The sequence below is a fragment of the Rhinoraja longicauda genome, chromosome 40, assembly GCF_053455715.1.
Source record: "Rhinoraja longicauda isolate Sanriku21f chromosome 40, sRhiLon1.1, whole genome shotgun sequence".
Lineage (NCBI taxonomy): Eukaryota > Metazoa > Chordata > Chondrichthyes > Rajiformes > Arhynchobatidae > Rhinoraja > Rhinoraja longicauda.
The window spans coordinates 15,979,632-15,993,222 of record NC_135992.1 but is presented as its reverse complement, the minus strand read 5'-3'; the positions used below and the strand labels follow the sequence as shown (position 1 = coordinate 15,993,222).

General features: G+C 46.7%; 1 protein-coding gene across 1 annotated transcript in view; it reads left to right on the top strand.

Annotated features, from left to right (window-relative positions):
- The window catches only part of pold1 (polymerase (DNA directed), delta 1, catalytic subunit), a 118,675-nt gene extending 113,590 nt beyond the window's left edge, over positions 1-5,085 (top strand). Inside the window, exon 27 of the mRNA XM_078430704.1 lies at positions 3,486-5,085. Within this exon, the coding sequence (XP_078286830.1) occupies positions 3,486-3,582 (97 nt within the window). The 3' untranslated portion in view covers positions 3,583-5,085. The remainder of the gene's footprint in view (positions 1-3,485) is intronic.
- The last annotated feature ends 8,506 nt before the right edge of the window (positions 5,086-13,591 follow it).

Here is a 13,591-nt window from a genome sequence, read left to right as displayed (position 1 = left end):
CACTGTAATGCCCTTTAATCTTGCCCTGCCTTCTATTCTTCCTCTAACTGTCAAGTTCCAAGACTGGCATTGAATGCACCAAAAAAGGTTATCTGCTTTGGAGTCAAAGGTGGGTTCTAGGTCACGGATTTGCCTTAATATTAAATGAATGGCAGAATGAATTGGACAGCATAGTGGCGCAGCAGTAGAGTTGCTGCATTACAGTGCCAGAGACCAGGGTTTGATCCTGATTACGGGTGCTGTCCGTGCGGAGTTTGTGCGTTCTCCCTGTGACCGCGTGGGTTTTCTCCAGGTGCTCCAGTTTCCACCCACATTCCAAAGACGTGCAGATTTGTAGATTAATTGGCTTCTGTAAAATTGTACTTGTCCTTAGTGTGTACTGGCTGATCGCTGGTCAGCTCGGACTCAGTGGACCAAAGGGCCTGTTCTGCACTCTATCTCTGAAGTCTAAAGAATAGATTCAAGGGGATAAGCAACTTCCTGCTAATCTTTCACTTCTGATCTTTTAACCCTTTTGATTTTCTGTGCTTTCTAATTCCCATCCCTACTGTGAGTGGTGCTGTGGATCCAGCAGAGTTTTGTGACTTTGCATTTGTATTCACAGTGTGTGTGGTGTTTTTAAAGTCACTGTTAAATGATCCCTCCCCTTTCCTGAATGATAACACAGGCTGTTTGATGGTTGAAGGGTGCAAGCAGTGTTCACAGTCAAGCTCACATTGAGGTTGCCACAGAGTTTGATCTGTCTTTGCCAGACACCGATGTATTTGCATTTTCTAAACATTGCACAATGGTAAAATGTACAAAATCATGAGAGGAATAGATCAGGTAGACACACAAAGTCTCTTCCCCAGAGTAGGAGAAACGAGAAACAGAGGACATAGGTTTAAGGTGAGGGGGAAAAGATTTAATAGGAACCTGGGAGGTAACCTTGCATACAAAGGGTGGTGGGTGTATGGAACGAGCTGCCAGAGGAGGTAGTTGAGGCAGGGACTGTCCCAACGTTCAAGAAACAGTTGGACAGGTACATGGATAGGACAGGTTAGACAGGTATGCGGATAGGATAGGTTTATAGGAATATATGAGCCAAACGCAGGCAGGTGGAACTAGTGTAGATGGGACATGTTGGTCGGTGTGGGCAAGTTGGGCCGAAGGGCCTGTTTCCACACGATATGACTGATAACACCTTTTTCTGGCTTCTACCTGTTAATTCAGAACAATGGGACCAAGTGTTGCACCTTGGTATTTGTTAATTGATCAGATGTCAAGGTCTGAGACTGGAGGATGATGCTTTTGCAAAACAGTTGGTCAGAAGAACATACGCTGTATTATCTGCTTCCTGTTGTGTTGAGTCAGTCTGATCGCAGGCTTGTTACACCATCTAAATGCGTTAACCCTGTCAGCTTTACTGTGTATGGGACGGTGTGCCGCACTGAATACGGGAGATGTTGCCCTTGACAGGTTACAGGGTGAGACTGTTAAGATGGATATTACACTTCAGGCATTTGAGCTATGAGGAAGAGTTGTACAAATCATGCTTCACTTGTTGTGAAGAAGGCCAGATTTGACAGGACTGAATAAAAATGTTCTCGGCTTTGATGGGAATTAATCTGGTGACCTAGAAAGTTATTTTTTCTAACTAGGGAAAATATTTCTGGAAGTGAAACGTATTAGATATTTATAAACTACCTGAAGTAGATGCCGTGATAGATTAATCATAAAACTCAGGACAATACAGCACAGGAACAGGCACTTTGGCTCACAATGTCTGTGCCAAACATGACACTAGGTTAAACTCATCTCCTCAACCTGTATGTGTCTACACCGATCAGCCAAAACATTATGACCACTGACAGGCAAAGTGAATAACATTGATGATCTTGTTACAATGGCACCTGTCAAGGGGTGGGATATATTAGGCAGCAAGTGAACAGTCAGTTCTTGAAGTTGATGTGTTGGATGCAGGAGAAATGGGCAGGAGTAAAGACCTGAGCGACATGATTACATTCGAGCCATTTACAGTGTACAGATACATGATAAGGGAATAACGTTTAGTGCAAGGTAAAGCCAGCAAAGGCCGATCAAGGATAGTCTGAGTGGACATCACTGGAGGAGGCCCATGACAGAAAGGTCAGACTGGGAATGGGAGGGGGAGTTGAAGTGCTTGGCCACCGGGAGATCAGTTTGGTCAATGCGGACTGAGCGCAGGTGGTGAGCGAAGCGATCGTCGAGCCTGCGCTTGGTTTCGCCGATGTAAATAAGTTGACATCTAGAGCAGCGGATGCAATAGATGAGGTTGGAGGAGGTGCAGGTGAACCTTTGTCTCACCTGGAAAGACTGTTTGGGTACTTGGATGGAGTGCGAGGGTCACCAATGAGGTAGATATTAGTTCAGCACTGCTCTAGTTGTAGTAGGATGGTTCAGTTGCCTGATAACAGCTGGGAACCAATGGTGCTTAGTTTAGCTTCTGGACACAGCATGAAAACAGGCCCTTCGGCCCACCGAGTCCATGCCAACCATCGGTCACCCATTCACATTTGTTCCGTGTTATCCCACTTTCTCATCTACTGTCTGCACACTAGGAGCATTTTATTTAACCAAGGCTAATGTAACTCTAAGCCTGCACGAGTTTGGCATTTGCTTGTGGCATCATTGTGGCAAATATTATTTTCATTATGAGGAACAGTTAACTTTGGATTCAAGCGAATTTTTTCCGTAGCTGAGCCTTTCTCTTGGGTGACGAGATAGTTTGGAGAAGTTAAATACTGGTGCGGTTTCTGAGGAGGGAGAGGAGTGAGGAAGTACCATGAGGCTTACGATAGGTTTCTCCCTGATTTCCATGGGATTCTGGCCTTACCTCAACCCAGCAGAGAATCTCCCAAACACTGGTGGTATTTTTCCACATGCTAGAGCCCAAGCCTGGCAGTCGCACAGTGCCGCGGGGGAAATTCAGGCGTGCTGACACACGTGGTTAGTGCGTCCACTTAAAGGGAAATGCAACTGCGTGCTGGATAAAGGAGCACAACGGTTTGTTATTGTACGGGAGGGTGGAAATTTGTGTTTGGAGCACTCCCTCGTCTCCCCTCTCCCTTCAAACAAGAGGTATAGACGTGTGAAAACAAACACCTCCAGTTTCTACCCAGCAGTTATCAGGCAACTGAACCATCCCATCAACAACTACTGAGCAGTCCTGAGCTACTATCTACCTCATTGGAGATTCCTAGGCTATCTTGAATTGGGCTTTACTGGACTTTACCTTGTACTAAATGTTATTCCCTCTATCATGTATTTGTTCACTGTGAATAGCACGATTGTAATCATGTTTAGTCTTTCCACTGACTGGATAGCACGCAACAAAAGCTTTTCACTGTACCTCGATACACGTGACAATAACCTGAACGATGTCCTGGGCTGAATGGCCTTGTCCTGTTTTGTAAATGCCACGTAACATCTTTCTCACATTCCCGCCTCTCCCCATTTCTCCCCAGTCGAGATTGCCCCATATTCTACATGCGGAAAAAAGTGCAGAAGGACCTGGGTGACCAGGAGAAGGTGATGGTGCGGTTTGGACCGCCGGCCTGGTGACGAGGGATGCGGGGCGCTGCCATCGAGATGAGGAGAACAAACCCAATGTGTGGAGATTGTTTCTGTGAAGGATCAGGAGCCAGCTGTATTTCTCCACTGACGACCATTTGGTGAGAGGTTTAGCAGATCAGGTTTGCTTTACGTTCTGATTGAAAATACCCTCCCAAGATTTGACCTTTTAAAGCTTTCTGTGCTGATGTAGCCCAGGAGCCCATGTGTGGGCAGCAGCGACTTGTGCGATGTTTGTGTCTTGCTGCTTATCAGGTCCTTGGCAGGTTCAGGCGAGGGGAAGACTGGACAAATCAAATGTCCTGATTTCTGTCCCAGGAGCGTCACAGTGAAGAGCAAATTGTCAATGTTTATTTTATAAAGTGTTGGAATTGATATGTGTGTGTTGTAAATGCACCACGTTACAAGAAGTTGAATTATTATTTTGTTATCTGTTTCATTGGCTGAGTTTTTTCGATCAATGGATTTCTTGCAGCCCGTCATCTTCATGAGTATTTGAAATGAAATGCTGCCTTACTCCAAATCATGGAATCAGTGATGTTCAGTAGGTTGAGGGTCACTTGAGTCTATTTGTTAAGTTAGAGGATTTTTTCCCATCTCCAACCATGTAGTCCTTTTGCTGTTGGTCCCCTACTGATCGTGGGAGAGAAGATGGAAGCAATTTATAAGCTAAGAGGTGAACCAAAGTTCGCAGGAGATATTGGCTTAAGAATGGGGTGAGAAACCAAAAGGCCTCATTTGTAATTTGGCAATTCCTGAACCACAAACAGTGCCCCATCCTCCCTGGGTGTATCTAACCATCTGTACCACGTAAAGACACAAAGTGCCAGAGTAACTCAGCGGGTCAGGCAGCATCTCCGGAGAACATGGATAGGTGTCATTTTAGGTCAGGACCCTTTGTCAATCTGTTCTACTGAGATTCTGCCTGACCCGCTGAGTTACTCCAGCTTTTTATGTCCTTTTATGTAGACCAGCATCTGCAGTTCTACATCTGTACCACACGTATAGATGAGAGAGATATTGGAACATCAGTCTTGGATAATACCCAGATAAATCCTGCAAACTTTGATCTTTCATCAAATTCCTGCAAAGAATTTTTATAATAACTGCTAAACCAAGAAATTAATTGGTCCCTGAACTAATTTGCAAATTAGTGTTTTTTTAAACTGATGGATTTAGATTTTAATGGTGGGAAAGCGGGCAGCCAACTGGTGTGAATATTTGATGAACATTTACCTTCTGCGTTTTTTAGAAGGAGCATTGTTGATGAATTGCTCCTGTGTGCATTCTCTGAGGTTTGGGAGACCTTCCCTGTTCTCCACACTTTGCTGGCACCTGACCCAAGTGACGGGCGTTGGGTTGTGTGGGCAATGACATGCTTTGGGCTGCTCAACCACGACCCCCATTGCTTGCTTCTTTTCTCTCTAGTAAACACAAAGTGCTGGAGTAACTCAGCGGGACAGGCAGCATCTCTGGAGAGAAGGAATGGGTGACGTTTCGGGTCAAGACCCCGTCACCCATTTCTCCAGAGAAGCTGCCTGTCCCGCTGAATTACTCCAGCATTTTGTGTGTACCTTCGATTTAAACCAGCATCTGCTGATCTTTCCAACACACTTCTTTTCCCTCTCCTCACTTGCTATCCAGCTGTGGAGTTCCAATGGAGGTTTATCAACAGACACTTGATTGTTAGTTTTGTCTTCCCATCAATCAAGTTTGTAATACTCCTCTTTTATTGTTACAATGAGATAACGCAACATAACCTAATGGCTGAGCTCTGGACCTTCCTGGTCCAGGTGATTTGCTGCTGGAGTAATCAGTTCACGTATCTTCACACCTGAAGGGACTCAATATCCTGTGCTTCCAATATTGTTCCACGTTTGTAATGGTGATATTCTACACGGGAGGCAGGCTGCTGGCTGAGTCCTTCATCACTCACCTGGAGCAAGGCACTCTTCAGACAAACATCACATCATACAATATTTTTATATAACAATGTGTTTTATGGCCGATTCACTTTTGTATCTGGGGAAAATAAAACTTTATTATTATGTGTTTGCGTTGGTTTATTCTGTTGAACACTGACTGTCTTTTTGGGGTAGCCCAGCATCCTTGACATTCTTGCAACGAATAAAATTGAGAGTGTCTGTGACTTTTAGGGTTGCCAACTTCCTCACTCCCAAATACGGGACAAGGTGACGTCACCGCCCCCTCGCCCCACGTGACCTCACCCAGCCAGCGGCCACGTGCTCCCGCCTCCCAGCCAGGGCGGCCGCCATTGGTGGAGTGGGAGCACGTGGCCTCTGGCTGGGTGAGGTCACGTGGGGCGCGGGGCGGTGACGTCCCCCTTTGTCCCGTATTTGGGAGTGAGGAAGTTGGCAACCCTACTAATAGGGGACAAGGGCGGTCCCGTACGGGACAAACTAATTTAGCCCAAAATACGGGATGTCCCGGCTGATACGGAACAGTTGGCAACCCTAGTGACTTTGGTCCCCGGGTGAGCAATGGCAAAGGTCTTGACCAAAAACGTCACCAATTCCAAATGGTCATTGAGAACTGAGATGAGGAAAAACCTCTTCACCCAGAGAGTTGTGAATCTGTGGAACTCTCTGCCACAGAAGGCAGTGGAGGCCAATTCACTGGACGTTTTCAACAGAGAGTTAGATATAGCTCTTGGGGCTAACAGAATCAAGGGATATGGGGAGAAAGCAGGAACGGGGTACTGATTGTGGATGATCAGCCATGATTACATTGAATGGTTGTGCTGGCTCGAAGGGCCAAATGGCCTCCTGCACCCATTTTCTATGTTTCTAATTGCAAGATTTTATTATCATGAAATCATGCTTGCGTTAACCACAGGCGACCTGTCCTGCTTCAAGCATGGAGTCGGTCAGCTCAACATCCTAAATGTTCTGCAGTATGTTCAGTTGTTAACTAGCCCCAGCATAGAAAAGCATCTTGGATATCTGGTGGCACTCCCGAGCTCCTGATCAGCAAAGATTCAAGTCGTCCAGATGGTGGAAGGCATCACAAATGTAAGAGGGGGAGACAGGATAGAGTCAAAGCAGAAATAAATACGGTCTGCAGGGCTGGAGTAACTCAGCGGGTCAGGCAGCTTCTGTGGAGGAAAAGGATGGGTGACGTTGGTGGCCGTTTAGGAAAAGGGGAGATGCAACGAGACCTGGGTGTCGTGGTACACCAGTCATTGAAAGTAGGCATGCAGGTGCAGCAGGCAGTGAAGAAAGCCAATGGTATGTTGGCATTCATAGCGAGGGGATTTGAGTATAGGAGCAGGGAGGTTCTGCTGCAGTTGTACAGGGCATTGGTGAGACCACACCTGGAGTATTGCGTACAATTTTGGTCTCCTAATCTGAGGAAAGACATTCTTGCCATAGAGGGAGTACAGAGAAGGTTCACCAGATTGATTCCTGGGATGGCTGGACTTTCATATGAAGAAAGACTGGATAGACTCAGCTTGTACTCGCTGGAATTTAGAAGATTGAGGGGGGATCTTATAGAAATTTACAAAATTCTTAAGGGGTTGGACAGGCTAGATGCAGGAAGATTGTTCCCGATGTTGGGGAAGTCCAGAACAAGGGGTCACAGTTTAAGGATAAGGGGGAAGTCTTTTAGGACCGAGATGAGAAAGTTTTTTTTCACACAGAGAGTGGTGAATCTGTGGAATTCTCTGCCACAGAAGGTAGTTGAGGCCAGTTCATTGGCTATATTTAAGAGGGAGTTAGATGTGGCCCTTGTGGCTAAAGGGATCAGGGGGTATGGAGACAAGGCAGGTATGGGATACTGAGTTGGATGATCAGCCATGATCATATTGAATGGCGGTGCAGGCTCGAAGGGCCGAAAGGCCTACTCCTGCACCTATTGTCTATGTTTCTGGTTGGAACCGTTCTGCAGACTGAAAGTGGGGGGGGGGGGGGGTGGAGAAACTAGAAGTAGGAAAAGACCAGAACAAATGTGGCCGGCAACAGCTGACCAGGGAAGGGTGGAGCCCACAATGGTCCATTGTTGGCTGGGGAAGAGGTGATAACGAAGAAATACAAGGATGCGAACAGTGGAACTAGTAGGACAACTAGTGTGGGGGAGGAAGAGAGAGGGAACGCAGGGGTGCTTTGGGAAATCAACGTTCATTCAATTGGGTTGTAAGCTGCCCAAGTGATAGATGAGATGCTGCTTCTCCAGTGTGCATGAGGCCTCCCTCTCTGGAGGAGGCCCAGCGAGAGCAGACTGAAGCAATGGTTTGTGCTGCTTCCTGCTTTGGGATTTTAGGAAGGAAGTAGAAGTGGACTGTGGGTTTGGGGATCTCTGAGACTGAGGAGGGAAGATCCACTGAGGAAATGAGATCAGTGGGTGCCTGGGAGATGGCGGTCTGATGTCCAGTGACAGGTCATGGTTCTGCAGGAGAATGTCCAGCTTCCCTGAGCTGGAGGTCAGTCTAGTAAATCACCATAGCACTGCCCCTGGCAGCATGTTTGAGGAGGAGAGTCATAGAGTGAAACAGCGCAGAAACAGGCCCTGCAACCCATTTTACCCACACCGACCAACATGTCCCAGCTACACCAGTCCCACCTGCCTGCATTTGGCCCATATCCCTCTAAACCTGTCCTATCCATGTACCTGTCTAAATGTTTCTTAAACTTTGCGATAGTACCTGCCTCAACTACCTCCTCCAGCAGCTCGTTCCATATACCCACCACTCGTTGTATGAAAAAGTTACCCCTCAGGTTCCTATTAAATCTTTGCCCCCTCACCTTAAACCTATGCCCTCTGGTTTTCGATTCCCCTACTCTGGGCAAAAGACTCTGATCTGATCTATTCCTCTCAAGATTTTGTACACCTCTTTAAGACCACCCCTCTTCCCCCTGAGCTCCAAGGAATAGAGTCCGAGCCTGCTCAACATCTCCCTAAAGTTCTGGCCCTCGAGTTCTGGCAACATCCTCGTAAATCTTGCCTGCGCCCTTTCCAGCTTGCCAACTTCTTTCCTTTCACACGGTGCACAGAACCGAACACAATCCTCTAAATGTGACCGCATCAACGTCTTTGTAACTGCAGTAGGATGTCAGGGTCGGTTCTGGTGATTTTTCTCTCTGCTGGAACAAGGATAGGATTACACTTGTTCTGACTTTCCACCTCACCAGCCTTCACCTACAACAGAGCACCACTCTAAAATCCATCACCTTCTGCTTCCTTCCTCTTGCGGTATTTCGAAGGAACAATTCCCTCTGCACCCACCTTCCCCATTCCTTCACTTTGCACCAAATAATTCCCCTCCACACGGCACTCTACCATCTGTGAGAAATGGCAAAACTGCCTGTCCCATATAGCAGAGAAATGGGCCAATCCACCCAACTTGTCCACTCTGAACAGTGGGCACCATATCACGTTCATTCCATTGCCCTGCACTTGGCCCATCGCCCTCACTCCATCACGCTCTTGAACACTACAATCACCGAGTCAACTACGAACTGTGTTAGTTGCACGAGGGACTAAAGTCTTGGGTTTTCTTTTTACACTAATATTCAGTTTTGTGTTTAGCTTTGTTTTTAGTTTGGAGATCCAACGTGGAAACAGGCCCTTCGGCCCACCGAGTCCGTGCCAATCAGCGATCCCCACACACTGACACTATCCTACACTCACTAGGGACCATTTACCAAAGCCAATTAACCTACAAACCTGTACGTCTGTGGAGTGTGGGAGGAAACCGGGACACCTGGAGAAAACCCACGCAGGACAATAGACAATAGACAATAGGTGCAGGAGTAGGCCATTCAGCCCTTCGAGCCAGCACCGCCATTCAATGCGATCATGGCTGATCACTCTCAATCAGTACCCCGTTCCTGCCTTCTCCCCATACCCCCTCACTCCGCTATCCTTAAGAGCTCTATCCAGCTCTCTCTTGAAAGCATCCAACGAACTGGCCTCCACTGCCTTCTGAGGCAGAGAATTCCACACCTTCACCACTCTGACTGAAAAAGTTCTTCCTCATCTCCGTTCTAAATGGCCTACCCCTTATTCTTAAACTGTGGCCCCTTGTTATGGACTCCGCCAACATTGGGAACATGTTTCCTGCCTCTAATGTGTCCAATCCCCTAATTATCTTATATGTTTCAATAAGATCCCCCCTCATCCTTCTAAATTCCAGTATATACAAGCCCAATCGCTCCAGCCTTTCAACATACGACAGTCCCGCCATTCCGGGAATTAACCTAGTGAACCTACGCTGCACGCCCTCCATAGCAAGAATATCCTTCCTCAACTTTGGAGACCAAAACTGCACACAGTACTCCAGGTGCGGTCTCACCAGGGCCCGGTACAACTGTAGAAGGACCTCTTTGCTCCTATACTCAACTCCTCTTGTTACGAAGGCCAACATTCCATTGGCTTTCTTCACTGCCTGCTGTACCTGCATGCTTCCTTTCATTGACTGATGCACTAGGACACCCAGATCTCGTTGAACTCCCCCTCCTAACTTGACACCATTCAGATAATAATCTGCCTTTCTATTCTTACTTCCAAAGTGAATAACCTCACACTTATCTACATTAAACTGCATCTGCCATGTATCCGCCCACTCACACAACCTGTCCAAGTCACCCTGCAACCTCATAGCATCTTCCTCACAATTCACACTACCCCCCAGCTTAGTATCATCTGCAAATTTGCTAATGGTACTTTTAATCCCTTCGTCTAAGTCATTAATGTATATCGTAAATAGCTGGGGTCCCAGCACCGAACCTTGCGGTACCCCACTGGTCACTGCCTGCCATTCCGAAAGGGCCCCATTTATCCCCACTCTTTGCTGCCATTCTTATCCCCACTCTTGACACAGGGAGAACCTACAAATTCCGTACAGACAGCGCCCGTAGTCAGGATCGAACCCGGGTCTCTGGCGCTGTGAGGCAGCAACTCTACTGCTGCACTACCGTGACCCCTATTAATTTATTATATCAATTTTTAACACTTTTTGGTTATTATGTTTTCTATGAGTACTTAGTTTACGGACCTGTTATGCTGCTGCAAGGAAAAACTTCGTGCAAATGAGGAACTACAGACGCTGGTTTACAAAAGAAGACATGATGCCACAGTAGCATCTCTGGAAAATATGGATAGGGGACGTTTCAGGTTAGGACCCTTGTTCAGACTGATCTTCGTTTAATTTCACTGTTCCATTTTCAGTACATGTGGCAATCCATCAAAGGCTTGGCTCGATGAGTATCTGGATACTTCTTAAATAAAGTCAATGATCCAGTTTCAACCACTCTCATGCAATGTTTTCTCAGTACTTATCACTCTCTGGGGAAGAAGGTCTCCTCATATAAAACTCTTAAGGGATTGGACAGGCTAGATGCAGGAAAAAATTTCCCGATGTTGGGGAGTCGAGAACCAGGGGTCACAGTGAAAGAATAAGGGGTAGGCCATTTAGGACTGAGATGAGGAAAAACTTCACCCAGAATTGTGAATCTGTGTAATTCTCTGCCATAGAAGGCAGTGGAGGCTAATTCACTGGATGTATTCAAAGGAGAGGTGGATCTAGCTCTTGGGGCTAACGGAATCGAGGGATTTGGGGAGAAAACAGGAACGGGGTACTGATTTAGGATGATCAGCCATGATCACATTGAATGGTCTATTCCTGTACCTATTTTCTGTGTTTCTATATCCCCTCTGAAGCTATTCCCCTATCTGCTAAACCTATATCCTCTTCTGAAATGGTGAGAACCTTCTCATAGTCTACACTATCCAATCCTTCAAGTGCTTGTTTGGGGGATAGTCATCATGGCTTTGTTTGTGTGAAGTCACATCTCACGTATTTGATTGCATTTTTTGAAGAAGTGAGTAAGAAGATTGAGAGCCCTGCAGTGGACATTGCCTACATGGACTTCAGCAAGGACTTCGATAAGTACTGCTTGGTAGGCAGGTCTGGAATGTTAGTTCGCATGGTGTGAAGAAGGGTCTCTACCTGAAACGTCACCCATTCCTTCTCTCCAGAGATGCTGCCTGTCCCGCTGAGTTACTCCAGCATTTTGTGTCTATCTTCGGTGTAAACCTGCATCTGCAGTTTATAGAAACATAGAAAATAGATGCAGGAGGAGGTCATTCAGCCCTTCGAGCCAGCACCGCCATTCATTGTGATGGCTGATCGTCCACAATCAATAACCCGTGCCTGCCTTCTCCCCATATCCCTTGATTCCACTAGCCCCTAGAGCTCTATCTAACTCTCTCTTAAATCCATCCAGTAATTTGGCCTCCACTGCCATCTGTGGCAGAGAATTCCACAAATTCACAACTCTCTGGGTGAAAAAGTTCCTTCTCACCTCAGTTTTAAATGGCCTCCCCTTTATTCTCACACTGTGGCCCCTGGTTCTGGACTCACCCAACATTGGGAACATTATTCCTGCATCTAGCTTGTCCAGTCCTTTTATAATTTTATATGTTTCTATAAGATCCCCTCTCATCCTTCTAAACTCCAGTGAATACAAGCCAAGTCTTTTCAATCTTTCCTACTCCAGTGAATACAAGCCTAGTCTTTTCAATCTATGACAGTCCCACCATCCCAGGGATCAATCTCGTGAACCTACGCTGCACTGCCTCAATTACAAGGATGTCCTTCCTCAAATTATGAGACCAAAACTGTACACAATACTCCAGATGTGGTCTTATCTTCCTACACAGGTCACATGGGATCCAGGGTGAACTATTTGGATACAAAACTCTTGCATTTCTTCCAGGTAACCCACACCAGGGAAATCTACTCAGGCATGTTCTGTAAATCAAAAAGCAGAATTAATGTACGAAAGTCAATTTCCAGTCGTATCAACCTCCTTTTCATCCAGCAATTGGCAGATGAAAAGTGCCATCGAGCAAAGCCGACTCAAACATTCTGTTTTCTCCTTAACTTCCTTCCAACCAGAGCAATTTTATAGCTGCCATCGCAGCTAATAGACTTCACGTTAAATGCTGGTGCAGAGGTGAAGGTAATTGGGAGTGGACCAAGCTCACACTTAGCAGAGAGTGAGGCCAGGAAGCTACAGCAAACGTGACGTGAATGAGGACGGGCTCCTGGGACTGGAGTGTGATGCGGCACACGGGGGGGGGTAGCTGGGGTTGCAGGAGATCACTGTGATTATCACCATCCAAGATATCACCATCAACGGCTTACTCACTAATACCGCCAGTGACTTTGTCAATTATCCAAGGTAGTCAGTCTGAAGAAGGGTCTCGACCCGAAACGTCACCCATTCCTTCTCTCCAGGGATGCTGCCTGACCCGCTGAGTTACTCCAGCACTCTGTGAAACGTCACCCATTCCTTCTCTCCACAGATGCTGCCTGACCCGCTGAGTTACTCCAGCACTCTGTGAAACGTCACCCATTCCTTCTCTCCACAGATGCTGTCTGACCCGCTGAGTTGCTCCAGCATTTTTTGTCTACCTGTCAATTATCTTGATGGACAGGAGATAGAAGGCCACCCCCAGGGGCAATTCCCCCCCAGGGAGAAGGAATGGGTGTCGAGACCCTTCTTCAGACTGAATAGATTTCACATTAAATACAAGTGCTGAGGTGAAGGTAATTGACCAAGCTAGCACTAATGTGAAGACTTTCAGACTTCTCGACCCGAAACGTCACCCATTCCTTCTCTCCAGAGATGCTGCCTGTCCCACAGAGTTACTCCAGCATTTTGTATCTACGGCTTACACAGCACCTGCAGTTCCTTCCAACACAGTTTTTTCCCGGCTGTTATCAGGCAACTGAATCATCCCACCTCAACCAGAGAGCAGTGCTGAACTACTATCTACCTCATTGGTGACCCTCGCACTATCCTTGATCAGACTTTACGGGCTTTACCTTGCACTAAACGTTATTCCCTTAGCATGTATCTATGTATTGAGCCAGCACTGCTATTCAATTTGACCATGGCCGATCATTCAAAATCAGTGCCCCGTTCCTGCTTTCTCCCCATATCCCTTGATTCTGTTACCTCTAAGAAATAGA